Raw genomic sequence first — 27,045 nt, forward strand, 5'->3', positions numbered from 1 at the left:
CAATTCAAAATGATCAACTCTCACAAGCTAAGACTAGAGTAACAAAACTTAGGCTAAAAAATAAAAAAAAAATTAGGATTTTTTTTTTTTCAAATGAATGACAAGAAACTTTCATGTACTTTGGATCTCTGATTTCTTTTCTTCTTTTTTTTTTTTGCTACTGTTTTTTTTTCTTTTTTTTTTTTTTTTTTTTTTTTTTTTTTTTTCCCTTTTTTTTCCCTTTATGATTCAAGAGCTGATTTGAAGAAGTTTTCAAGACAAGTTGTAGTATGTCTTGTTACAAGATGTAAGCAATTGCTATGAAGAAAAAAATTGAAATAAAATAAAGAAAACACCTCTAAAGTCAGCCAAGAACGATGAACAAATGCTCTGATACCAAATGATAAGCGCCTGTGATGCTTGTTGGATGCAAAGCTAGAGGTTCTTCTAGGATCCTTGCAAACACTCACAAAGAAAGCTACTTAGATTGAACTTAGAATCTATGATGGTCACTCTTAGATCCTAAGACAACTCACTCTAGAATTAGTTTGATCAAGACTAATTCAATGAATTGATTTAAATATCAAATCTAAAGCAAGATTTAAAAGAAAAAGACAACACCAAAGGGTTTGAATAAAGCACAAGCTTTTTACTATCGATAATCTCTGTTTTGAAGAACATTACAAGCCATTTTATAGGCCAAATGGTCATGGATAGACCAAGAAAATCAAAAGTCATTCAAATACAATTAATTGTAAATTGTAGAAAATCAACCTAGAAACTTGAAACTTAATTGCATACTAAATTATAGTCAAAATGCAAAACTAGGAATGTAGAAAGTCTTCAAACTGCCTTAATATCTCCTCTAGAAGGCGGCAAAGTAGATATGCACGTTTGACAAGGTTTGACATCACATTTTCCCATGCAGTGCACACTTGACAGCATTTTCTTCACAAAATCTACACACTTTTTTTACCACCGTGTCATCTTCCAAACTATAGAGCTTTTCCGTGCCATCTCATGTCATTCTCTTTCTTGACTCATCGAACTAACATTATATATAACTTTGGTTTCAAAATTATTTATCGATTCTTGTGAATTTGCTAGTTTTTGAAGATGTAGTGTGAATGCCTCTTGAATCTTCTTTGCCTTGCTTCTTGTAATTGGTTCTTTAGGTACATGTAATGGTTCAATAGTTGAATTCACATCATCCCCCCTTTCTTTAAAAGGATTTGTCCTCAAATCAAGGTCTTCATTCCCTACATCAAAAGGAGTCAAATCAGCCACATTGAAAATAGAACTTACGTTGTATTCACCTCGAAGATCCAATTTATAGGCATTATCATTGATCCGCTCTACCACTTGAAATGGACCATCTCCTCTTGGTTGAAGTTTAGACATCCTTTGATATGGAAACCTTTCCTTTTGTAGATGAACCCAAACCCAATCACCAGGTTTAAAAATCATTTTTTTCTCCGTTGGTTCTTGCTATTGATAAGCTTTTGATTCTTCTTTTCAATCCTTTCTTTGACTTCTTTATGCAAATTTTTTATATATTTGAAACAGCTGCATCACTAGTAAACATATTAGGTGGCAAGGGTGATAAATCTAATGGAGTTAATGGATTAAAGCCATACACAACCTCAAAAGGTGAACAATGATTGGTGTTATGTATTACTCTATTGTAAGCAAACTCTACAAAAGGTAGAGTATCTCTCCCAAGACTTGAGATTTTTTAGACATTAATGACCTAAGCAAAGTTCCCAATGTTCTATTAACCACCTCAGTTTCCCCATCAGTTTGTAGATGACAAGTTGTTGAAAACAAAATCTTAGTTCCCAATTTACCCCACAAAACTTTCCAAAAATGACTTAAAAATTTTGCATCTCTATCACTAACAATGGTCTTAGGAATTCCATGCAATCTAACCACTTCCCTAAGAAAAGAATAGCTATGTTAGTAGCATCATTTTTTTTATTACATGGTATGAAATGTGCCATTTTACTACCTATCAACTACCACAAAAATGTATCATGATGTCTCCTAGTCTTTGGTAGTCCTAAACGAAATCCATGCTAATGTCAACCTAAGGTTCACTAGAAACATCTAAAGGTGTGTAAAGACCATGTGGTTGTATCTTAGACTTAGCCTCCTTACATTTGAAACATTATTTGCACACTTTATTCACATCCTTTCTCATTTTCAACCAATAAAAATGTTCACAAAACATGTTATATGTTTTAAATTCCTCAAAATGCCCCATTAATCCTCCCCCATGAGCTTCCTTCACAAGCAACTCTCGAATGGAACACTTAGTAATACAAAGTTTTCTTTCCTAAAAAGCATTTCATCAAACATAATATAATCATGCACGTTTTTCCCTTCTAAATATTGAATATATACATCATGAAATTCAGATGTCTCTACTTTGTACAAATCAATCATGTGTTTTAAACCAAAAATTTTTGCACTAAGGGAAGAAAACAATGCATACCTTCTTGATAATGCATCAGCTACCATATTATCCTTACTTTCTTGTAATGAATGACATATGGAAATGTCTCAATGAACTCTACCCATTTAGCATGCTTCTTATTCAACTTTGTTTGGCTTTTGAGGTGCTTCAAGCTTTCATGATCCGTGTGGATGACAAACTCTTTGGCCACAAGTAATGTTACCAAACTTGCAAAGCCCTTACAAGTGCATGTGATTCCTTATCATATGTGGGGTAGCTAAGTTATGCTCCATTTAGCTTCTCACTAAAGAACATGATTGGCCTTTTTTCTTGTATCAAAACAGCTCCAATCCCTATCCCACTTGCATCACATTCAATTTCAAAAGATTGATCAAAGTTAGGTAAGCAGAAACAAGGTGCATTAGTCAATTTATCTTTCAATTCATTGAATGAATTAGAGACGACTACAGTGAAAGGAGTGGGGGGAGTGCAACTATGGGCTTTAGTGGAGTGACCCATTAGTTAACGAATGAGGATTAATTGGTCTAATGAGTTTAGCCAATTAATCTCGGATCGTTGGAGCCCATGATCTGTAGGTCTGCGAGGTCCCCTTACTAGCTCGTAACAGATTAGCTCTAGAAAGTGTGATAAGTTAATTTGAAACGTTCAAATTAGAATTAAGAGATTTAATAATTATATGAGATATAATTATATGTTTGATTTTAGAATTAAACGGAATGGAGATTTATATATTTAAATATATAAAGATGGATATATATTAAAATTAATTTAATATTGATATTAAATTAATTAAGTTTTAACTAATAATTAATTTATGAAATTAATTAACCACTTTTCATTTTTAAAATCAAAATAGATTTTATAAAATCAAATTTTGATTTTTAGATAAAATTGAAAAATTGGAAAACAAAACACTTAAATGGAAAAAAGAGTTTTTCCATTATCCATCACCTAAGTAGCTCACACATGAAGTAATACCTTGGCATTGTCTTCTCCAAGCATGAGTTGCAACTCATGCAACTCTTTTCTTTGCATGTTGATCTACAATATAATGAAAAGATTGGAGTGAAAATCGGGCATGTAATCTATAGAGAATTTAAGAAAAAAATTCGGGTTGAAGAAAGGGTTCTTCAACAAGGTTGCTGTAGTGAGCTTTTCTCCTTCTGCCCTTGATTCAAGTTTGTTTTGAGTCCCACAACTCAATCTAGAGCACTAAGAGAATAGTGGAGAAGATCTTGAGGTGGTCTACAATAAGATTTGGAGAAGATTGCAGCTAGTAAAGGAGCTTTGAAGAAGTTCTACAAGAGATATGTCTTCAAATCCTTTTTTTTTTTTTTTGCAAGAACATGCTTTATATTTTGTCAAAATTAGTGAATTTGAGTGCTTAGATGATCCTTGAGCTTCCGTTGTTGTTGATACAATCTTACACAGTGTCGGTTGAAAAATGACACTGAAAATAGTATTTAATATCGATTGAAAACTGACAATGATGATAACTGGCATTGAAATCTTGGTCATCTATAATGTCGGTTTAACCGACATTAAAGACCTTCTATAACAGGATCTTCGATGTCGATTTGCAACCGAGATTGTACCCCTATAATGTCTGTTTTAAACCGATTAAATTCCAATTTTGTAGTTGTGTTTCTCTCAATATTGTTACTGTAGGAGTATATCCGAAATGTAGACAAAGGTCTTCTCTAACATATTGATTTAAAATTTTGGAGCCTCGAGTGCATTCATATATATCGAGCTTTAGGAAGAAAATTTGTTTTCTGATGATCACATTTTAACTGCATCCAAATGTATTTTGGCATAAGCACTAATGACAAATAATTATTACCATTAATATCAAATGTTACAAATTATAATTTTATAATGTTTTCATAGTAACACTATTACAAAATATTATATTTATATTAGAAATTTAATAAATATGAAATATGTAAAACAACATTTAATTTATTAATTATAACAAGGAGAGGACATACCTTTGAGACTTACCTTTTAATGAGGAAAAGGTTAGAAACTCGAACTTATAATGTGTTGTAAAATTGGAAAGCACAACAAGAATAAGGATACTAATAAAATATAATATTAAAATAAATATAATATAATATAATAATAAAATAAATAAATATTAAAATAAATCAAAGTATATAAATAACAAAATAAGATATGAAATTTCTCTAAAATCACTACTATATATGAAAGGTAGAGGAAGCGACATTTGGCGCTAAAAGTAGATATCTATTTTAGAGATAATTTTTATGTCAAAATCGAAATCAAATTTGGGAACTTGGAAAAGAAACAAATCATAAAATTGATAAAATGACGTCAACAGTAGGATTCGAACCTGCGCAGGCATAGCCCAACAGATTTCGAGTCTGTCTCCTTAACCACTCGGACATATTGACAACATTTTGAAAAAAAAGAACACTAAAATTTAATTAACATTTAATAATGCGAAAATGTTTTTTTTTTTTAAAAGAATTTTAAAAGGATGAAAAATAAACCAACTTAAATCAGAAGTAAATTTCTATTTGTAAAACACACCGTTCCACCTTAAATTTTCAAAACTAACACTTGTTATCCATGACATGTGAATAAGCTTTAATTTGGTCTTTCAAATTTCACATGTATTATATTGTGCCTATAAATTTATAGTTGATTTCTAATTAATCTTAAAAGTTCGTTTTTTTTCCAGCACTAAGAATTTTAACCTTAAAAAAAGTGCTTATTAATTACGGTTAAACTAAATTTATAAAGATAAATTTATTTTATATAAATAGTCTCTAAGTAGTTGACATTAGATAATCTAACAAAATAACATGTAAAATAGAATTGGAACCTAGGCAAACAAAACCCAACAAATTCCGAGGAACTACTTTAATATATCAATCAAATATATTAGTTTTGAAATTTCAGAAACCAAAATCTCGTTTGAAAAAAATATTTTGATGTTTAAGTCAGTAAGAGAATTAAATAATACAGAATAAGTCAAAAATTTTAATTACTCCCATATAAGATTCTGATGGTTATTTTATTGAAGATTTGATCTAGAGTTTTCCCTAACTCTATTAGAGTTGGAATGTAAGTTTTCTAATTCCTAACAAGTTAAGATCAAATCCCATATTATCTTCTATTATTTTGATTTTTAACTTTATTTCATTAGGTCAAAATTTACTCTTCAATAACTATTATTCAAAATTTACTCTTCAATAACTATTATTTCTTCTTTCCGTCTTCTTTGTTTCTTATTCACTTTTTAAAACTATTTTCAAAATCAAAATCAATTTTTCAAACACCAGACATGATAATTTTGATATATTTTTTTTCTTTGGAATTTGAATAAAAAATTAAGCTTACCTTTGATAAAATTTGAGTTTTTGTTGTCTAGATTTTGAAAATTTAGTTTATTAACACTAACTTCCACTTATTTGATTTCTACATTTTGTTGTTTACATTTTGAAAGTATTTTTAAAAATTTGAGAAAAAAAAAATTTAAATAGTTTTTTTTAAAAAAATTTAAACAAAAATTCAAATAATTACATAAGGAAATGTGAAAATTATTATTGAGATGTTGTGAGATAAAAAAACACAATAAAAGAAAAGAATAAAAACCAAATGGTTATATATATATATATATATATATATATATATAAAGCTTAAATACTAAGTTGGTTCTTTTTATCCCTATATTTTCAAAATAAAAAATGTCTTTGAACTTTACACTTTGGGTAAAAAATGTCTATGAAGTTTTAAAAGTTTAAAAAATGCCCATAAACTTCTAAAATGAGTTCAAAAACACCTATTAGTTTTGGATGGAAACTGTTAAAGATGTTTAAAAAATATATTTAAATTTTCAAAAGTTTAAAAAATACCCCTCGCGTTATATAAATAGAAACCATTATGTCCTTATTTTATTTTTAAAACTTTTTAAAGTTCAAGGATATTTTCTAACCAAAGTTTTAATGGTTTCCATCCAAAATTATCGTTAAAAGGTATTTTTGGATTCCTTTTGAAAATTTAGGGATATTTTTGAAAATTTTGAAATTTTAGAAACATTTTTTCCCAAAGTAAAAAATTTAGGGCCAAAAAGAAAATCCAGAAAAAAAAAACGTCGACAGCAGGATTCGAACCTGCGCAGGCTAAGCCCAACAGATTTCGAGTCTGTCTCCTTAACCACTCGGACATATCGACGAATCGGTATGATGATCAACAAAAACATAATTGATTATTATATATATTGATTTTGGCGCCCAAATAAAATTGATTTGGAACCCTAAGAACAAAGATCCCACCGAAACAAAAGCTCCCCACAGACTACTGAATTCAAATTTCAATCGTCCTGAAATTTCCTCTTCTTCACAGCAAGCTCCTTGTTGATTTCTTCTTCAATCAAGAGAAATGGGAGATTTCGTCTCAGAGTCCAACATCGAGGCGTTCATATCTTTTGCCGACGATCTAGTAGCACTGTTAAAGGATCCATTTGATGTTCAAGACTTGAATCAATGTCTCGAACATTTCAAGGCCCTTCAATCTTCTTGTGACGATGATTTCAGTAGTGTTCAAAGTTTAGTTCAAGGTATATTGTCTTTGTTTGTCTAAAATGGGTTATATTTATAATCATTTCGAGGTTAGAAATTTTGGGTCTTTTGGGGTTGAGAGAACTACGGGAGTTGATTTCATATAATTTGTTTTGTTAAACGAAGCAGATTATGAGAAGAAAATTAAGGCATGCCAGCAGAAAACAGAAGAGGCGAAAGCCAACACTGTTACAGATGATGAAATGGTGATTCTTGAGAAGGAACTCGATGAGGAGGTTGGGAAAGGGCATTTGCTCATGGAAGAGATTAGATAAGTGTAAAATTAAGTTTAATTGTGAAATTCTTCATATGATTGTTTGTTCCTAATGAATTTATGTATGTATATGATGCGCTTGCTTTTCTTCAACACATTGGTCACCAATGAGATTAATGAACTAGAACGCCAGAGGATTTCCATTCAAGAAAGGAAGCAGGCGATGAAGAAACTTGAGCAACAAGAACTTTGGGCTCAGTGAGTATATTTTTTTAATTTGAAGTTGTTTGTCATCCGTAATAGTGTCTGTTAATATCGTAGCAATTATCTAACTCCTATGAATTTTGAATCTATTTCAAAATTGTGCAGTATCAAGTATTCTTTGACAAGCATAATTTTTATGTATTTTTAGTTAGAACTTGGACGTATAGAAGGTTTACTTTATATATATATATACAACTTATAGGTTATTGGCAGTGGCACCTTTGTTTCACTATTGATTGCTTGTGGTTAAAAAGGTTAACTAGGTAGACACTCCTATGAAGATGGCTGCTTAAAGTTTAAATTAACGAATGCTTTGTAGTGTAGTCTAATATTCGGTCCATGATATAAATAATGCCAACCTCTCCAGATGTTTATGCCATGGAATCTCTGTCCTATGTTGAAAATGGGATATTTTTCTACAGTGTATTTGAATTTTGCTAAAAGATGAGAGCAAGAAGAAACAAATGTAAGAATGATTAGTAAACAACACTACCAAGTATAAAAAGTTTTTAAAGTCATTATTTGTAAAAGAGGTGAACTAAACTTATATTGATTGTTAGGAATCCAAACAAAGTCCCATATTGACTAGAAAAGAGAGAGGTCTATGGAATATAAGTGAAGACAACTATTTCCGTTGGTACGAGCATTTTTTTTGTGAAACCAAAAGCAAAAGCCATGAGGGCTTATGCCTAAAGTAGGTGATATTATACCATTGTTGAGACAACCTTACTTGAATAGGATCTGTTCTATAGGTTGTACAACTGTGTCCTTGAGTTCTAAAATTATACCATTGTTGAGAGATGTGATGGATCTGGAACTGGAGTTCAATTCTGAATTTGTGGTAGTTGCAATTAGCATTCTTTTTAACTATGAACATATAAACTGGGTGGCTATCGAAGATTCCTGACAACTCAATTTCAGTAATGTTTTGTTGACATTAACTTCACAGTTCTCATTCTTCTAAATTGATGCATATTTTCTTTTCTTTTTTTCTTGCAGGCGGAAGCTTTCAATGTATGCTTCAGTCACTGATATAATACCAAACATGGACGATCAGTCTAAAATTTCTGGCCGTATCCTTCGTCTGAATTTATACTCTTTTCTGTTATATCTTCTTTTTCCCTATTGCAATTACTTTACCTTATCGTGAATCATTTACAGATATTGTGGACAGAGATAAACGGATTGTGCAAGAGTTCGAATTCGACTCGACTAAGATATCTTCTTTTGATATATGCAATGGCATTTGGAATATGATTAATTCTCCATAGTACCAGACATCAGTTACATTGTAAATTAGAAACTTACTATAGCTCGGTCCTTCTTTCTTCACTTTATGGTATTAGAATATAACGTTTATCTTGTCATATGTATATGTTTAAAGAACTACTCTCTAAAGTCCCGTTGTTTGTGATAACTTATTGTAAATCACAACTCCTTTGTCCTTGATGTTTATTGAAGAAAAGAACGCCCATCTACGTTAGGCACCAAGCCATGAAAATGGTAAATGGTGTTGCTCATTTTTATGGATATTTAATTTTCAAGGAAGCAACTAACTTTGTATCCATTCCACACTCATCTCATGGCAGTTTAAATTCTAAGATCCATTGTAATCTGATCATATTAGTCGTTGAAAATAATTTATAACTATTAGACTGACTTAGTTACTTAGTTAATTGTTAATTAGTTGAGGTTACTGTTTTACCTCAGTGTTAGTTTATTAATTTCTGTTATTAACTTTGATCTTTCTCGTTGTATATGCATACTTCCTTGGAAATGAGTAAAGTATACGTACCATTGCCTCCACTTTACATCTATTAATAATGATGGATCGTAGAATGAAAATATTTAGTTATGATCATGGGATGCTGTTTGTATCAAATTTTGCTGTAGGTCTGAGACAATATTCTGTGATAATAGTACTTATTTGTAGAACAAGCAGCAAATATCTTTGTTCAGAATATAATTTGCATACAGAAACAACCAAGAAACTCATCAGCCACCTGAAAGCAAGAAGGACAAGATCTAGCCATCATTTTCCATTCATGATATCAGATTCAATCTCCATAAGCTTCATAAGATAGAGTTCAGAATATCAGGTTCTATTCTTTCCTTCAAACTTTTAAACTGCCTGAGCGAAGGCAACATTAACAATCAGCACACGGACATTAGCATCATTATCATAATTCTGAAACTGAAATAGTTATGTTCTATAGTTATCCTCTAGTATTGTTTATTTCAAATGAGAAACTTCTCCATTGACTCTAGTATCTAATATTCTGGCTGGTTTGATCTTGAGATCTCTCCTTGCCCACGTTTAAAATGTTGAGTTTCTCGTTGTAGTTGCATAACAGACTTGACTTCCTCCATTGGCATTTTCCACGTATTGGTGGTCGTCGAGCTGTATAGACTGGCAAGCTTCTGGTGCAGCACTGCCTTCGTAAGCTTTGCAAATGTAGGCCATGAAGTTTTGGTAGTCCTGATTCAGACAAAAGAAAACAGCTTCATTTCAAAGAATCACAAGGCAAAGGACAAGGATAAAACTAACTCGAGTCGAAGCAGACCAACCTCTTGGAGAGGGTGACCATTGACAATGACCCATGGAACAAATTGGTGAGGCGGGTTGAGGTGAGTAGTTTCAGAAGCATAGTTTTGTTCAAGCTGCATTTCGTTGGCTTACTTAGGGTTCAACCAAGGAAAAAAAAAAGAAACAGAGATAGAAGATGTTAAGAAAGCAATGGTACCATTTTCCCATGCCCATTTCTGTAGCAATCTATTGGTATAGCACTCAACTTGGCAATGTCAAAACATTTTGTCCATTCATTGTGTCTGTTTTGCACTGTCAATCCCTCAACACAATGGATGAATCTGAAATGTTTTTCCTTCACAGACCAAAACACAAATGTTGGCAGATTTATCCATTTGACTAGGTATCCATTAACAGGACTACTGATCAAAAGATTTCAATTTATGAAAGAAATATTCACAATAATTTCTTGATTTTTTTGTTTTTTTTTTAATTAATGAATATATGTTTAAGATTTTTTTATATCCGTGAGTGTACAGATTAGCTTACGTGTAGTTGCACAATTTGACTAATCTCATAAGACAATTTGCCTAACTCTACTATATTTTGGTGTCAAAAAAATTCGTAAAATATTAAATCCTAACTTGGTGACTACATGGATTGAACTCATTCCTTCTTAGCCATTTATTTATAATTAGGTCAATCTATGATAGGTTATATTTATATTATCATTATTTGAGATTTTTAAGAAAAGTTATATTTATATTATCATTATTTCAATTGTTTCTCATCATTTTTATAAAAGCTATGTATTGTCATTAATTAACTATGTTAGGAAAATATATGTTAATATTCATAAGAAAAGTGATAGTAGTAAAAGAGTTTTACTGTATCGGGGTAAATTGAAATCGTGCAAGCCTCAATGGTGTTCAACATGCATTCATCTGGTCCATGCTGCATACGAACAATAACATAGTAATGTGAGCATGATAGACCGAAAAATTGAGTTGAAATCAAAGGTAATCGGTTGGCGTCAGTTTGAGAAAAATCCAAACCAACAATTCTTTAAAAAAATTTAAAAAATAAAATTGACCGACCAATGATCAGTTTGTACTCTTCAATAGTCAAGATCAGTTTGAACACTTACTAAATTGACCATAGTTAGTGTGGTGACAATTTAGTCCAAAAATCGCGTCCGTTCCCCACTATTGTTTACCCCTAATCTTTGAACATCTAACCTTTTTATGTACATGTTTTAATCCATTCAACTATGAAATTTAACATTAAGCGATAAATTAAAATGCAAGTAATCAAGATTAGTTAGACAAAGTTGTGTTGAATAATAAAAGAAAATTTAGTACAGGTAAGAGACAAGAGCATTAATAATCATAATTGTAATGGGGCAATGCCATTGCCAGGCATGAGTGCAGTTCTATGAAATAGCAACATTAAATGCCCCACATACTTTTGTTTTTGTTTTTTTTTTTTTTTTTGAGACACCCCACATACTATTTTAAACAATAATTTCGACCACCATTAATTAGTAAGGGGGTAAGTAACCTTTCTACTCATAATTAAGTACTATTCACTTTTTTCTTAACAAGTATTATTAATAGGTTGATTTACTGGAAGAAAAAATTGGAAGTTCATAAATTTAGTGGATATTATTTTAAAGTTGGACGACATAAACACAAAACTAAATGTTAACAAGCTTGTAATTTAGCCTTAAAAATGGTTTAAAAACCTCATTTATTTTGTTTAACATGTCACAGTAATAACAGTCAACATAACCTAATTAACATACAACATATATAACATACAACATATATAGCCTACATATAACATAGGTTTAGTAATCTAAAAATTTTAGATACCTTATTCATAATATACTCAATATAAACCAATAAGACGTCCACTAGATATAAGGAGTGGGAGTGTTTTGATTTTTTTAATGTAGGATTTTCAACAATCATGTTAATTACTAAACTTATAACAAAATGGTTGTTGAACCAAACCTTAATCGTTGAACTAAAAACACGTACGTGGATTTGAGAAGCTTACCTGACAAGAGAAGGCACCGTCGGGCTGGATCCAGGCGTTGCCCCAAGGGATCATCCGGAGATTGACGGCGGAGATTAATCCATTTTCAAAAAGCTTCACCAAATGGTAAACCACGAAGTTGGCACAGAAAGGGCAGAGAGCTTCATAATACACTGATACTGTTACTTTTTCAGACGACGACAGCGGCGGCGACGACAACAGCAACACACCAAACAGAACCGTCACGGCGGCGGACCACCGTCCAAGTTGACCCATCGTGGCTCGACCCAATACCGGATCATGCCGGACCCGAACAATTCCTCCTTTTATAAAGTCTGCCTTAACTTCACTTGTGGAGCTGAGCCTTTTCTTTTTCTTTTTCTTTTTCTTTTTTTATTCCCTTTCCTTCTTTCTTTCTATTTTATCTAATATTTTGCTTTACTTTTTGGGATTTCAAACGGACGAAATCCATTTGGAAACGAAATATTACTTTTCAAAAACTCAGGATAACTAAGGAACTTTAAAACTCATATGTCAGTACTTGTGGAATTTTTATATCTTAAATAAATTATTAATATCAATTAATCATTAAATTTCAACTAATAAATATTATCTTAACTATTTAATATAGAATTTAATTATCAATTATAATATTCTAAATTAATTAATATTTATTTAATTTTTTATTAAGTAAACTTATAATGTTTAATTAAAAAATATTCATTTAGTGGTATTTTAAGTGATTAAATAATTAAATCAATATAACAATATGTTAAGTAATTAAATTAATTAGGACTATGTTACTTGTTTTTCTATATTTAATTAAATAATTATTTAGCTTTAGTTCTATATACAAAATTGATAAATCAAATACACTCATTTAACTTTTAGATATTATATTCTGCAAATTCATACACAGTCCTTTTATCTATCTCAAACTTATTTCATGCAAGACTTATAACTACTTTATTTATATTTTTAATTTTTGATAATAGAATCACTTTAGACCCATTATTAAAACCGCCTTTGAAATTATAAATGTAGATTAATAAGATGATTAAAATAAAATTGGTGCATTGCTGATGTTTAAAAGAAATCTTATTTGAGAGTCTAAATTAATTATCTCAGGAAAGTATTGATTTAATTCATAAAGTTAGAAGTCATACACAATTTATACAAATGGAACATAATGAAAACTATAAACTGATAATTTTTTCCTGAGTTATAGATTTCGTTTCCAAAGTTTTACGTTGTTTATTTGATTTTTGAACTTTATGAAATATTTAACAAGTCTTTAAATTCTTAGATTTATGTCTATTTAATCATTGATATTTAAGATGACTCTTTTGTTTATTCGATGTGTTTTTAAAATCCACCCTCGATTGATTAAATATAAAAATAAAAACTTTGGACCCTATTGGACATAAATTCAAAATTATATCTTATGAGATAGTTTTTTTAACGTATAGAAGTTTTTTTTTCATTCAATAATATATTTGATGGAAGTTTAAATCTGTAACATCTGTAACATTTCAATAGTACATATTTTATTTTAATTAAAATATACTCATATATCATACAACTATTTGCCATGAAAATAAGAATTTACACAAAAAAAAAAAAAAAAAAGTGTTAAACTAAACTCGTAATTAACCTTTTCTTTTCTTCTTTTCATTGTGACCACAAAATAAGAGGTTCAATTACAAAACTAGAAGGCCCCATTAGGATTGGATACCATTTAGTTGTTAATATTAAAAAATTTGTCTTTCATAAGTCATTGCCATTAACTCAATCAATTTAATGCATAGCAGTGCTTGATCACTTGTGATATCTAGGCCTTAGAAAGTTAGCTATCAACATGTCACATCTACATTAATTTAAAGAGTTAAAAAAATTATTGGATAGAACATTATATAAGTTAGTGACCACGAAGGTGAGTGATCGAATCCCCTCGCATCCCTATTATACTAAAACAAAGTTATTAGACACAACATTAAGGATTCTTGAACAAAGATATACTACTCATTCACATAATTTTTTTAAAAAGGTGAAATTAAGGTTTGGAAGTTTGATTTGTTTAATGAGGAAGATCATCAGGTTTGAATTTATGCACCCTATATTTGAATGGTAATAATTGTATCATTTGTAGATTTGTAGCATTTAATGTAAAATATTATAGTCCATATTTATGTAATACAAAAAAAGAAAAATACTAAAAAAAGAAAAAAAAATCGTAAATAAATCAAATCTCAAGTTATTTATATCTAAAATCTCTCTTCCATAAATGTTCTGGAAAAAAAAAAGGTGAGTTAAGAATCTAAGTAAGATTGTGAATCTAACATTTGTTTTTAACAACTTTTTCTCTTTATTCCCTTCATTATCCAACCAGATTTTATCCCATTGGATACCTGGCTTCTAAATTAAGGTTGAATTTAACATTGTCTTCATATGGGATTCATATATATATATATATAACGTAGTATTGTGTTCAGCACACTTCAATAAACAATAGTATTTATTTCAAGACAATGTCAAATAAAGCAAAAATGGTTGGGAGAAATTATATAAATATATATAAGAATCATATATACTACTCATCTGATAACGCCTCAACTACATACAATACACATACTATATATAATAATAATGTTTAAACTCAAAAATAGATGCAATAACAAAATTTATAAATTGAAATAACCAAAAATTTATAAAGACTTCAAATACTTTGTAAAGATTCAAAAGGTAGTCGAGGCAAGCTTCTGATAAACATTGTCCTTGAGATAGTTATTTGCTCTACATAAGCTGAAAGTAGACTACAACGATCATTTTAGCAGAATACAACGATTACTTTCAATAAAATTACAACCTCAAACTGCTCAGATATAGCAGGATCCTTGGATACTTGTTGACAACTCAACTTAAGATCAAAAAAGAAAGAAAGAAATGAGAGAACAAATTGGAATAGGAGGTTCCAAATGAAAAAATAAGTTGGTATTTATATACTAACAACTTAGTAACTCTCTAAAAATTATTATTATTATTATTATTTTATAAAAAGTAACTCTTTAAATTTTTTTTAAAAAAAAGATCAAATAAATACAAAATTTAAATATTTATCAAACTTAACTCAATTGAATTGTTACTTGACCAAATTCAAACTAACTCATTCTTGAGGTGTTCAAATGACATAACAATTTGAACAACCCGGATCATCCAACCCAAATTGTAAGGGTTGAATTGGGTCTAGGTTACACTTTTAAAAATTTGGGTTGATCAAACCTAACCCGCATTTCTAATATTAATAAAAAAAAATATATTATAACTTATAAACATTTAAACTCATATATGCTTTTATGAAATTTGTAATAGATATCTTCGATTTTTTATATTTAATATTTGAATTTTATGAAATTTTAGTTATTAGTATATGTTGTACACAAATTTAAGTATTTTAAGTTAATTAAAAATGTAACAAAAACGAAAAAAGAATAAATAACTCGACAACCCAGCCTAACCCAACCCGAATTTTAAGGGTTTGGTTTGGATTGGATTGGAGACCCAATTTGGATCATTTGAGTAATCAACCCAACCAAAATTTTTGAGTTGGTCTAAAAAATCTCACAACCTAATCCATGTACACCCTTAATACATTCAAATAAAAGAAACTATAATTTTAACTTTCCTATATGTTAAATTTGTACATGAAACATCATCTAATTTGATGGTTTCAATCTATTCTATTGGAATGTCTTGAATCTATTACCTGACGTTACAAATAACCAAGTACAGGGTCTCGTTTATAGTCGTTTACTATTACAATTCTAGGGTTTAAAGAAGTGCACTATATAAACTTTGTTGGGGGTTGATGCCCTAAATCACATAGTCTTATAGTTTGTAATTGTATTTGTATAAACATTATTTATCTAATAAAATAAGAGGTATTTTATTTGATATTTAGTTGCATTAACCAAAAAACCAATAAACTAACACTACAAGAAAAACCACCTTTCTTGATGTTTTCAATTTTAAATACTTGACATTTTTATGAAAAATGTCAAGAAATAGGTGATTTAAAAAAAAAGGTTAAGAATTGTTTTAAAAAGCGGAGATTTTTGGAAAATATTGTACTTTGACGTTTTAAAAATGTCAAGTTCAATTAATGGTTTCTTGACGTTTTTAAAATGTCTAGAATATTAGAACATATAGGGCAGCGTTGCAATGCTACGAATTTTGATGGAAAAATGAAAAATGTGCGCGCCTCATGCAAATAGCATTGCAACACTACGCTACGGGTTTTGACGGAAGAATAGCGCGCCTCGCAAAAAATGTTGCAACACTATAAAAGAACTTTCCAGCCGAACTGCTGTTTTTCTTTTTTCTCCTTGCAAAATTTCTGCAATTCTTCTTGGTTTTTCACTTTCCTTTGATGCATCTTTGTTATTCCATCAATCTTGAAGAGATTCTTCATTGAAGTAAGTATATTTAATTTAGATTACGTTTAATTCTTGATTTTCTTAGTTTGAGGCATGGACTTTCAAAGTTAGGACTTGATTTTATTCCATCAATCTTGAAGAAATTCTTCATCGAGGTAAGTAGATTTAGTTTAGATTAGGTTTAATTCTTGATTTTCTTGGTTTGAGGCATGAATTTTCAAAGTTAGGGTTTAATTTTTTTTTGTATGAGGCTTGAACTTTCAAAGTTAGGACTTAACCTCTCACGTATATTCTTGAATCTCATAATAAATTCTTCTTTATTATTGTTCTTGGTTTGAGGCATGAACTTTCAAAGTTAGGACTTGATTTTATTCCATCAATCTTGAAGAGATTCTTCATTGAGGTAAGTAGATTTAATTTAGATTAGGTTTAATTCTTGATTTTCTTGGTTTGAGGCATGAACTTTCAAAGTTAGGGCTTGATTTTTTTGGTTTGAGGCTTGAACTTTCAAAGTTAGGGCTTAATCTCTCATGTATATTCTCGAATCTCATAATAAATTCTTCCTTCATATTGTTCTTGGTTTGAGGCATGAACTTCCAAAGTAAGGGCTTGATTTTATTCCATCAATCTTGAAGAGATTCTTCATTGATGTAAGTAGATTTAGTTTAGATTAAGTTTAATTCTTGATTTTTTTGGTTTGAGGCTTGAACTTTGGTTTAAATGCATCTTTCTTACTTTATTTGAAGTCATTTGCACTTTCCCTTTTGTAGGATATTTTACATTGATATTGATGTGTTGAGCAAAGTTGGGGATATTTGTTTGAAACTTTGTGTTTGTATCATTTGTAGGATATTTTATACAAAGTGATTCTTTATTGACATCAAGTTACTGCTATGAGAAAAGTTCTAGATTCGTAAAAAATAATTTGTGGAAGTTTAAGCTATTGGGCTTTATTTTATTATGTCTAGTTGCTTTTCCTTCAAGAGTTATGATCTAAAATTAGGTACCATAATACAATGTCAAAGGTAGTTTTGGATTGGTACATGTGATAATTGTTATGTGGGTAGATGGATAGTTTTGATAGAAGATTTGGAAAGGTATGTTTTGGACCTGTTCATATTTGGTTGACTGTAAGAATTATGTTCCTTATATTGTTTTAGAAGTGCCCATATGGGTCTATCCATATTCTTCTAATTAACTTACAAAATCATTCATGGAGTTGTAAAGTTTCAATCTATATGTTGTAGTTTTTGTATATTATTTCATTGATTTAGGTGCTCAAAGTGATGAGTTCAAGGTGGGCTACGTTATTCTTGTGGAGGCAGGAGCATAGCGAGCGAGATTTGGCTAGGATTACTTCATACGGGATTGATAGGTGTAATTTTTTTTTAATTGTTCTTAGAGGGGATGAGATTGTTGATTGTACAATAGGAAATGTATTCATATGAGGGTTGATAGTTGTTATACTTTTGAAATTGTTCATATGGGTTGATTATAATGTTGTAATTGTTCATATGGGGTTTTCATATTCTTTTAACTTAGAAATACTTTATGAGGCTGTAATATTGACAATGGTAAAGAAATGAAGTTTTTATAAAGAGATATTGGTGGAAATTTAGTTGATATATAAGATTGAAAATACGTGTATTGTTTATTTGATTAGTGAATGTATGTCATATATATACCAAATGTGGTTGTGGATCAAAATGCAGAAGCAATTATAGGTAAAAACGTCAACCTTCAGATTTTTTTTTTTTTTAAAAAATCACAAGTAAATTTCTTGACATTTTTTCCTTGTCAAGAACATTCATATTCTTGACATTTCAAATATGTCAAGTGTTGTTTCTTGACATTTTTTAAATATTTTAAAACGTCAAGAAAATCGACATTCTTGACACTGGCTTCCTTGACTTTTTTAAAACGTCAAGAAAAGTGATTCTTGACATTTAAAAAACGTAATAAAACATTGTTTTTGTAGTAGTGTAATATCCAAGCTTATCAGTTGTAACATAACCATGTATGTAGAGATATATAGGTGGATCATATTTAAGTTAACTTAAACGATATATAGTAGATGGATAGGACTGGACACCTTATCCTAGCGATACTACGGATACGATCCGCTTTGTAGTCGTTAGAATTGTTGTAAAATGCTACAAATGATCTAATCCTGATCATTCATGTGGAGACATGTAAGCGAGGTATTCTATATAAAGAGTTTGTATAAGACCAGACCACGAAATGAATAGTCTCTCTATATAGCACAATTACTAGACGAGACTTATATACCAGAATGACCATAGGTGACTTGACCTTAATCTTGAGTGAGTTGTAAACTCCTGTTTATGAAGGCGATCCTTTGATCTGCATGAGTAAGAGTGACCAATTTTGTTGACTCAATATGCCTACCATTTTGTAGATTCGTCTTATTGGGAAGCTGGGAATGTAGCTGAATTCACTCATTCTCTAGTGTTATGATAAGTAGAGAAATTACTCCTTTAAGGGCTAATTTCGGGGCTTGAACAACGTGACACCACACCCTCTCCTAGCCCGAGAGGGGTTTAGTTAGTTGGACTATTACTAATTATTCATTAGAGGGATTAATAATACAAAATGGTAATTTTGGCCGAGTTGTACTTATGAGCAATTTGTAAAGGGTCAATGCACTGTTGATTGGTTATATCCAATGGACATAGAAATATATCTATAGTGTGAAGAGTGCAGCTGTGACTGACAGTTAATGAAAGTTGATTAATTTAATTAATTAATCAAGTACCATTGGAGCTTCAATCTATAGGTTCATAAGGTCCTTTCGTTGGCTCAATTGAGATTATTGAGAATTGAATTAGTTTTGGATTAATTTGAATTGTTCAAATTAGTTGAAGAGAATGAATTATATAAGATATAATTAATATAATCTATATGATACTTTATAATAAAAGTTTTATTTGAGAGAAATAGAAATTTGAATATAATTCAAATATTAATTATATGAATGAGATTCATATAAATACTATAGGTTAAAATTAATTTGAATTGTTCAAATTAGTTGAAGGGAATGAATTATATAAGATATAATTAATATAATGTATTTGATACTTTATAATATAAAGTTTTATTTGAAAGAAAATAGAAATTTGAATATAATTCAAATATTAATTATATGAATGAGATTCATATAAATACTATAGGTTAAAATTAATTTGAATTGTTCAAATTAGTTGAAGGAAATGAATTATATAAGATATAATTAATATAATGTATTTGATACTTTATAATATAAGTTTTATTTGAAAGAAATAGAAAATTTGAATATAATTCAAATATTAATTATATGAATGAGATTCATATAAATACTATAGGTTAAAATTAATATGAATGTGATTTATATTAAATATTACAAGTTAAAGGAGAGAATAATAAACTATAGATTATATTATATGTGATATAATATAAACTATAGATTATATGTTATATTAGATATAAATGTTAATATATGATATATATATATAAATTAAAATCGATTTTAATTTAAAAACAATCATTGGATAACCACCCCTCTCTCTCGTTGTAACGTGAGTGTGTGAAAGTGGCAGATATGATTATGTTCATCTTCTTCATCTCACTCACTGAGAAAAACTCTTGCTCTCAAAAGGAAATCTTCCCTTCAAAAATTAATTACTGAAGTTCACACAACTCTCAATTGATTCTCAACTTTGAGAATATCGAGAACTCTTCGTGGTAGTGTCTAGAATTAGGGATTTACGTTGCTGTGTTCGCCAGTTCGAAGGGAAATTAATGTGAAGAACTTGGTCTTCAAGGATAAGTGAATCCTCTAATCTCTTCTTCCTCTCTAAATAATTAGGAAAGCACACTTAATTAGGACTGTGTAATCTTAGTCTCCGTCTTTTATATGTTTATTGTTCTGCAAAATTTAAAATTGGAACACGATCTTTCTACTGTGGGTAGTCACATACTCTTTCAAACTTAACCCTGAAGGAGACATTTATTCTATAATATTCTCTCTAATAAAATAGTTATCCCCCTATATGTGAACACAACTAATACACTGTTAGTGAATCTTGTACATCTTTATGACGATTCACTATTCTTTTATGTTTTTTATATTCTGTACTTGTCAGTTTTGTTACATAATTTGAAGTTTTTAATTACGAATTTGATCTACATAATTAAATTCATATTTTATGTTTCAATATTCAACAGAATTTGTGCATGACATGAAATTTTCTATTTAGTGGAAACTTGAGAGGACGACTCTGCCACCTGATAAGTACATATGCTGAGTAGCATTTTGTTATTTGTTAAGACTATATGCTTAGTTTCTAAATTTTTAACTTTTTTTTTTTAATCTTTAAGCCATTAATAAATTAGGTAAAATTTTTAAATTTTGGATCTAATTTTCATTTATTCCTAAGTTTTAATGTTATACCTTTAGTCTTAAATTTCAAAATGTTACGTTTCAAGTTGATCTCTAATTTACGCTTTTAACCTCATTTTTTACTAAATAATTACCTCAATCTTTGGCGTTCATGTCTATTAATTAGTTTTATAATATTATAAAGTGGAAATTTGAAAAAAAGGAATTAATAGTGATAAAAAAATAATGAAACTTAATTAATTATAATTATTTTAATGTTTTAAATGAATTAATAAAAATTAACACCAAATATTGAAAAATGAATATTTAGCGAAAAATCAAATTTAAAATGTAAACTTTGAAACCTAGGATAAAATTAAAACAAAACTCAAATCGCCAATGTTAAATGGTAATATTTTAAGACTTAAGAATTAAATTGAAATCAAATTCAAAATATAAAAAGTATAATATTTCGAAATTTAGAGACTAAATAAAAATTAGAACCAAGTCTAAGGAAAAAAAAAAAAAACAAAAGAAAAGAAAAGAAAGTAATTTTACCTAAAAGATTTGACTAGTTACTAGTATTGGCAAATGAGTAGGTTAACTTCTATACAACCAAGAGAAAATCCGTTTAAATGAATGAGCCTATAAATCTTGGGCTTTCTCGGCCCAAATACGAAAGGGCCCACTAATTCCAACAGATTTGATCCGACACAGAATCCAAGGCATCGAGGAAAATCCGACCGACCTTCAATATAAGTATTTCCGAATAATCCACGCGTCAAATGTTCATTCGTCAAAATAAAATCCACCATCCGACAACTTTAGAAAAATACGTGTAGCCTGAAAAGAGCTTCCATTTTTCTAATCGTCACTTAGAATCAGACGCTCGTCCATTCCTCTGCTTATACATACAAGAGAAGAGAGTCCTATAATTCCAAATCCAAACCCTAACTGAAACAGAAAATCTGTAAACAATGGAAGACGGAATGGCAGAGGAACATCCTCCGAACTTCATTCAACAACGAGGAGATGAAGAAGAGCAGGAAAAGTTGAGTGGGTTTCTGAGGAATTTTATTTCTAACATGGTGTCTGCAGAGGGAAGTGAAGAAAAGAAAGCAGAACAAGGAGATGGAGAAGATGGCGAAAAGTCAAGTGGGTTTCTGAAGAATTTAATTTCGAACATGGTCTCTGCAGAGGAGAGTGAAGAAAAAACAGAGGAAGAAGAAGAAGGAAAGACGAATGGGTTTCTGAAGAATTTCATCTCGAACATGGTCTCTGGAGAGGATATCGAAGAAAAAACAGAGGAAGAAGAAGAAGGAAAGACGAATGGGTTTCTGAAGAATTTCATCTCGAACATGGTGTCTGGAGAGGAAACGGAAGAAAAAACAGAGGAAGAAGAAGAAGGAAAGACGAATGGGTTTCTGAAGAATTTCATCTCGAACATGGTTTCTGGAGAGGAAAGGGAAGAAAAAACAGAGGAAGAAGAAGAAGAAGGAAAGGAACATGGGCTTCTGAAGAATTTCATGTCGAACAGAGTACATGCAGAGGAGAGTGAAGAAGAAACAGAGGACAAACAAGAAGAAGAAGAAGAGAAGGGAGGTGGGTTACTGAGGAATTTCATTTCAAACATGGTATCTGCAGAGGGAAATGAAGATGAAGAAAAAGAGGAGGAAGATGTTATGATTTCTGAGAAAACAGGGGAAGGGGAAAGAGATAAAAGCGGCGGCTCTGAGTTAGTTGAAGAAAAGGGCGGCGGCGGAGGAGGCATTATATACAACATTGTCTCCCACTTGCCTGCTTCACTTCAAGGTTGGTATTTCGTATAAAGTAGACAATTTGAATTAATTGAATTTGAGAGATGAACAGAGTGATGAGAAATTTGAAATTTTTGTGTGTTTTGTGATGAATGAAACAGGTGATGCAGTGACCACAACAGATGAAGCTGCGATTCTGATTCACTCTATTATCCATGAATGAAATTTTCTTGGTTTTTTATTTTATTTTGTTTTGTGTTCATAGGTTTTGTTTTCCTATGTAAATTTAAGTTGTGTTTGATTGTTTGGGATGTGTACTCTTCTTTTTTGTTAAACAGAGTACATAAAAAATAATGGGATTGATAAAAGAAGCAAGATCCTGATTAACAGGATATTTGACTATCCAATTGCTGTTATGTTCAACTTTGAATCGTTATAATTGACAATGGATTCGATGGTTTGTTAGAGCTAATAATTTAATTTAATAATTGGTATGGTCCTCGCTTGAAGTTTAATATGCAAGATGTAAATAAAACTTGCTTCATTAATGATGAATGAATACAAGATGTACATAAAACTTGTGTCATTAATGATGAATGAATACAAGATATACATAAAACTTGCTTCATTAATGGTGAATAAATACAATAACTATAAATAGGCATGTGAGTACAAGGGAATGACAACTTTCAAATAACAGAGGATAACAAACTCAATAATTGTAAAACTAATCAACTCTAGTACTCCCCTCAAAATGGACTTATAATGCTAATGATGTCCATCTTGGATAACAAAGGAAGAAAAGAAGAGTTAGGTAATGGCTTAGTAAAAATATCAGCGAGTTGCAATTAGGAATGGATAGGCATGAGTTTGATATCTCCACAGATAACTTTGTCACGAACAAAATAACAATCTAATTCAATATGTTCTATTTTTTCATGGAACATAGGATAGCTAGAAATATGAACAACTTCATTATTACATTTAATTAATGAAGGAGTTTAACATTAATTGGAAATCAGTTATCAACTGAGCAATCCAAGTGAGTTTACTAGTTGTAACGGCTAGTGCTCGGTACTTTGCTTCAACAGACGACCTCGAGATCGTGGTTTATTTCTTGGCTTTCCAAGATATTAAAGCTTCACCAAGGAAGGAAAAACCTAGTTGTAGATTTACGAGAATCCATATATGATGTCCAATCAGCATCGACAAAAGCTCGAAGTTGGAATGAAGATGAAGTTGGAGGAAAAATACCTTTGCCAGGGCATCCATCCAAATAATGCAACAGATTATGAGCAACATCAAGATGTGGCTTGCAAGGTTGAGCTACAAACTGACTCAGCTTATGAACAACAAATGTTATATTCGGTCGTGAGACTGTAAGATACAATAATCGACCAATAAGCTGATGATAAGTAGAAGGATCTGTGAGTAATTCACCATCAGATATAGATTGCTTAAGATTCAGGTCCATAAGTAAGGGTGTTGGCTTTGATGCTAAATAACTAGTCTCTTCAAGCAAATTCAAAGTGTAATTCTCTTTTGTAGATCTAGCAAGTTCCATGCCTAAAAAATAACAAAGAGACCCCAAATCCTTGAGTTTAAATCTGATATATAGTTGTTGTTTAAAATCATTAGTAAAAGAAGAAGTCCTGGTGATAACTATATCATCCACATAAACTAGGAGAGCAATAAAGATTTCACCAGTCCTTTCACAAATATAGAATAATAAAGCTTTGATTAAGTGAATCAAAGAGCTAACACCGAATGAGAAAACTTGTCGAACCATTGTCTTGAAGCTTGTTTAAAACCATATATTGATTTATGAAGTTGCTAAACTAGACGCTCTCCATTATTAGCAACTACATTGTGTATATATCCCAAAGGAAGATCCATGTATACTTGTTCAAAGAGGCCACCATGTAGAAATGCATTGTTGGCATCTAGTTGAATCAATAGCCAATTGAGAGAGGCAGTAACAGTCAATAGAACTTTCACTGTAACAAGCTTGGTGACAGGAGAGAACGTTTCAATATAATCTAACTCTTCCTGTTGAGTGTAATATGCTACCAATCGAGTTTTATAATGTTCTATTGACCCATCATCTTTATGTTTAACCTTATATACCCATTTACAACCTATTGAATGATGGTCTTTGGGTAAGGAAACAATCGACCATGTTTTTTTACTTTCCATGGCAGTTAACTCTTCCTTCATAGCCTCACGCTAGTGTTTAAAAGGAATAGCTTGGTGGTAAAATTGTTGCACATAAGTAGCTGAAACAGAAGAGTAAACATCTTGCAGTTAGATCAAAAAACGAGTTTTAGTATCTGGCAATGGTTTAGACTCAAGTAAGTTGCAATGGAAGTCTTGAAGGTAAAATGGTTGTTTAGATACACGACAAGACCATCTAAGAGGTTGTTGAACATCAGTAGGAGAACCATTAGTAGCATTATCATTACTATTGTCATTTGTAGTCGGATTCTTAGTCACTTAGTCACTTATAATAGAAACATTACTACTAGCTTGAGTATTATCGTAGGGAAAACCAGAGAAGTCAAAAGACTTTGGCTAAACATTATCTGGAAATAGATCAATCAATTCATCTTGAATAGTGATATGATGAAAGGGGAATACAGACTCATGAAAAACCACATCACGTGCAACAAACACTTTCTTGTTTTCAATATCATATAATCTGTATCCTTTGATCCTTGGAGTATAGCCAATGAAAACTGAAGTAATTTCTCTCGGGCTAAATTTGGATTGTTGTGAAGAACGTGTTGAGGCAAATGCTAAACAACCAAACACCAAAGTTAATGAAAAGAAGTTATGTTGTTTAGTACTGTTGTTGGAGTACTATTAATAAGAAATGAGGTATTCAATATTGTTGGAGTTTGTGCCCTAAAGTCTTATGTCCTACTAGTTTGTAAACAATTTTGTACGAACGCTTGTGATGTATAATATATATGATATTTACTTCACTTCTTGACTTTGCACATTTAGATGTTTTTATTTTACCACAAATCAATAAACTTAAAATCTCTGGTTGTTTTTATATAACTTAAGCATGTATGTAGTGACATAAAAGTGGATCATGTCTTAAGTGACAACCAAAATGGTCTGTAGTATATGGATATAGGAGGGAAACCTTATCCTGGTAACACTACGGACATGACCCACTTTGTGGAATAGTTACAAGTGTTGTGACTTGTCACACATGGTCTGAACCTGATCATTCGTGTAGGGGACATGAGAGCGGGGGCGTCCTATACAAACAGTTTGTATAAGACCTGACCACGAAGTGTTAACGTATCGTCATATAACTTCGTTCATGATTGAGACTTCACTTCACTAGAACTGTCTCTTATACACATCTAGATGTGTATAAGAGACAGATCTAGTAGGGGACATGTGAGCGGGGGCGTCCTATACAAACAGTTTGTATAAGACCTGACCACGAAGTGTTAACGTATCGTCATATAACTTCGTTCATGATTGAGACTTCACTTCACTAGAATGACCATAGGTAACATGACCTCAATCCTGAGTGAGTTGGGAACTCCTGCTATTGAGGGCGATCCTTTGATTTGCATGGGTACGAGTGGCCAGTGCGCCGACTCAAACCTACCACTTTGGGGATTCGTTTGTCACAAGATGGAGTTCGCTCATTCCCCGAAGCAGAGGTAAATAGATAGATTGCTCTCTTAAAGGATGATCATAAGGCTTGAACGATGTGGCGCCACACACCTTCTCATGGCCTGTAAGGTGTTCACATATAATAGGACTATCTTGTATTGTTCATTAGAGGGATCGGTGATACTTAAGGAGTAAGATGTAACTACAGGGGAAAAAGGGTAAATTGGCCTACTGTAATTACGAGCATCTGTGAAGGGCCATCGTATTGATGATTGGTTATATCCAATGGAAATATAAATATATCTATGGTAAGAAGAGTTTAGCTATCATTCTTTAGTGGAATGTCTGACAGTTAACGGATGGTAGATATCGTGGCTAAAGAGTTTAGTAAGTTATTCACGTACCGTTGGAGCTTCGAGCCATAGATCCATAAGGTCCCCTTGTTAGCTTGGATACAAGTTGAGAATCAGATTTTGGATCAGTTTGAAATATTCAAATTGACAAGAGGGAGTTTGATTATATATGATATAATTAACTTTATGTATGAGATATATTAATTTGGAGGAAATTAGATATAAATATGATTTGTATCTAGTGGAGGAAAAATTATATGGTTAATAGATGATATTAATCCATAGGTTATGAATATAATGTGAATATATTCATTGTCTATTAATTGGACGGTTAAGGGATAATAGGTTGGCGTCTCTTCTGTTTTCATAACGGATGAGTAAGCTGAAGAATCGCTT

General features: G+C 30.9%; 4 protein-coding genes and 2 non-coding genes across 7 annotated transcripts; 2 read left to right on the forward strand and 4 right to left on the reverse strand.

The window, feature by feature from the left end:
- Nucleotides 1–4,790: 4,790 nt before the first annotated feature.
- TRNAS-CGA lies at nucleotides 4,791–4,872 on the reverse strand. Its single transcript has one exon. It is a non-coding gene; the product is annotated as a tRNA-Ser (tRNA).
- A 1,704-nt stretch (nucleotides 4,873–6,576) lies between these two features.
- Nucleotides 6,577–6,658, reverse strand: TRNAS-CGA. The gene has a single exon. It is a non-coding gene; the product is annotated as a tRNA-Ser (tRNA).
- An 87-nt stretch (nucleotides 6,659–6,745) lies between these two features.
- LOC120074651 (kinetochore protein SPC24 homolog) lies at nucleotides 6,746–9,030 on the forward strand. Its single transcript, XM_039027842.1, has 5 exons — nucleotides 6,746–7,043; nucleotides 7,174–7,315; nucleotides 7,415–7,516; nucleotides 8,522–8,595; nucleotides 8,684–9,030. Exons 1-5 carry the CDS (start codon nucleotides 6,866–6,868, stop codon nucleotides 8,791–8,793), a joined length of 606 nt encoding a protein of 201 aa, XP_038883770.1. The 5' UTR covers nucleotides 6,746–6,865; the 3' UTR covers nucleotides 8,794–9,030.
- Nucleotides 9,031–9,530: 500 nt separating this feature from the next.
- Nucleotides 9,531–12,563, reverse strand: LOC120074650 (gamma-interferon-responsive lysosomal thiol protein). Of its 2 annotated transcripts, XM_039027840.1 has the most exons (5): nucleotides 12,111–12,554; nucleotides 10,938–11,003; nucleotides 10,267–10,404; nucleotides 10,091–10,183; nucleotides 9,531–10,001 (listed from the first exon to the last, which is right to left on the reverse strand). In XM_039027840.1, exons 1-5 carry the CDS (start codon nucleotides 12,363–12,365, stop codon nucleotides 9,840–9,842), a joined length of 714 nt encoding a protein of 237 aa, XP_038883768.1. In that variant the 5' UTR covers nucleotides 12,366–12,554; the 3' UTR covers nucleotides 9,531–9,839. The 2 variants fall into 2 exon arrangements, with proteins under 2 accessions (XP_038883768.1, XP_038883769.1); XM_039027841.1 differs by lacking the exon at nucleotides 10,267–10,404 and having other exon boundaries at nucleotides 10,091–10,197; nucleotides 12,111–12,563.
- Nucleotides 12,564–21,769: 9,206 nt separating this feature from the next.
- LOC120074135 (ABC transporter F family member 4) lies at nucleotides 21,770–23,064 on the forward strand. The gene is made up of 2 exons (XM_039027153.1): nucleotides 21,770–22,712; nucleotides 22,819–23,064. Exons 1-2 carry the CDS (start codon nucleotides 21,878–21,880, stop codon nucleotides 22,878–22,880), a joined length of 897 nt encoding a protein of 298 aa, XP_038883081.1. The 5' UTR covers nucleotides 21,770–21,877; the 3' UTR covers nucleotides 22,881–23,064.
- A 1,426-nt stretch (nucleotides 23,065–24,490) lies between these two features.
- On the reverse strand, nucleotides 24,491–24,874 carry LOC120073594 (uncharacterized mitochondrial protein AtMg00820-like). The gene has a single exon (XM_039026412.1). The coding sequence runs from the start codon at nucleotides 24,872–24,874 to the stop codon at nucleotides 24,491–24,493; it is 384 nt and encodes a 127-aa protein (XP_038882340.1).
- Nucleotides 24,875–27,045: the final 2,171 nt, after the last annotated feature.

This window comes from Benincasa hispida, chromosome 3 (genome assembly GCF_009727055.1).
Source record: "Benincasa hispida cultivar B227 chromosome 3, ASM972705v1, whole genome shotgun sequence".
NCBI lineage: Eukaryota > Viridiplantae > Streptophyta > Magnoliopsida > Cucurbitales > Cucurbitaceae > Benincasa > Benincasa hispida.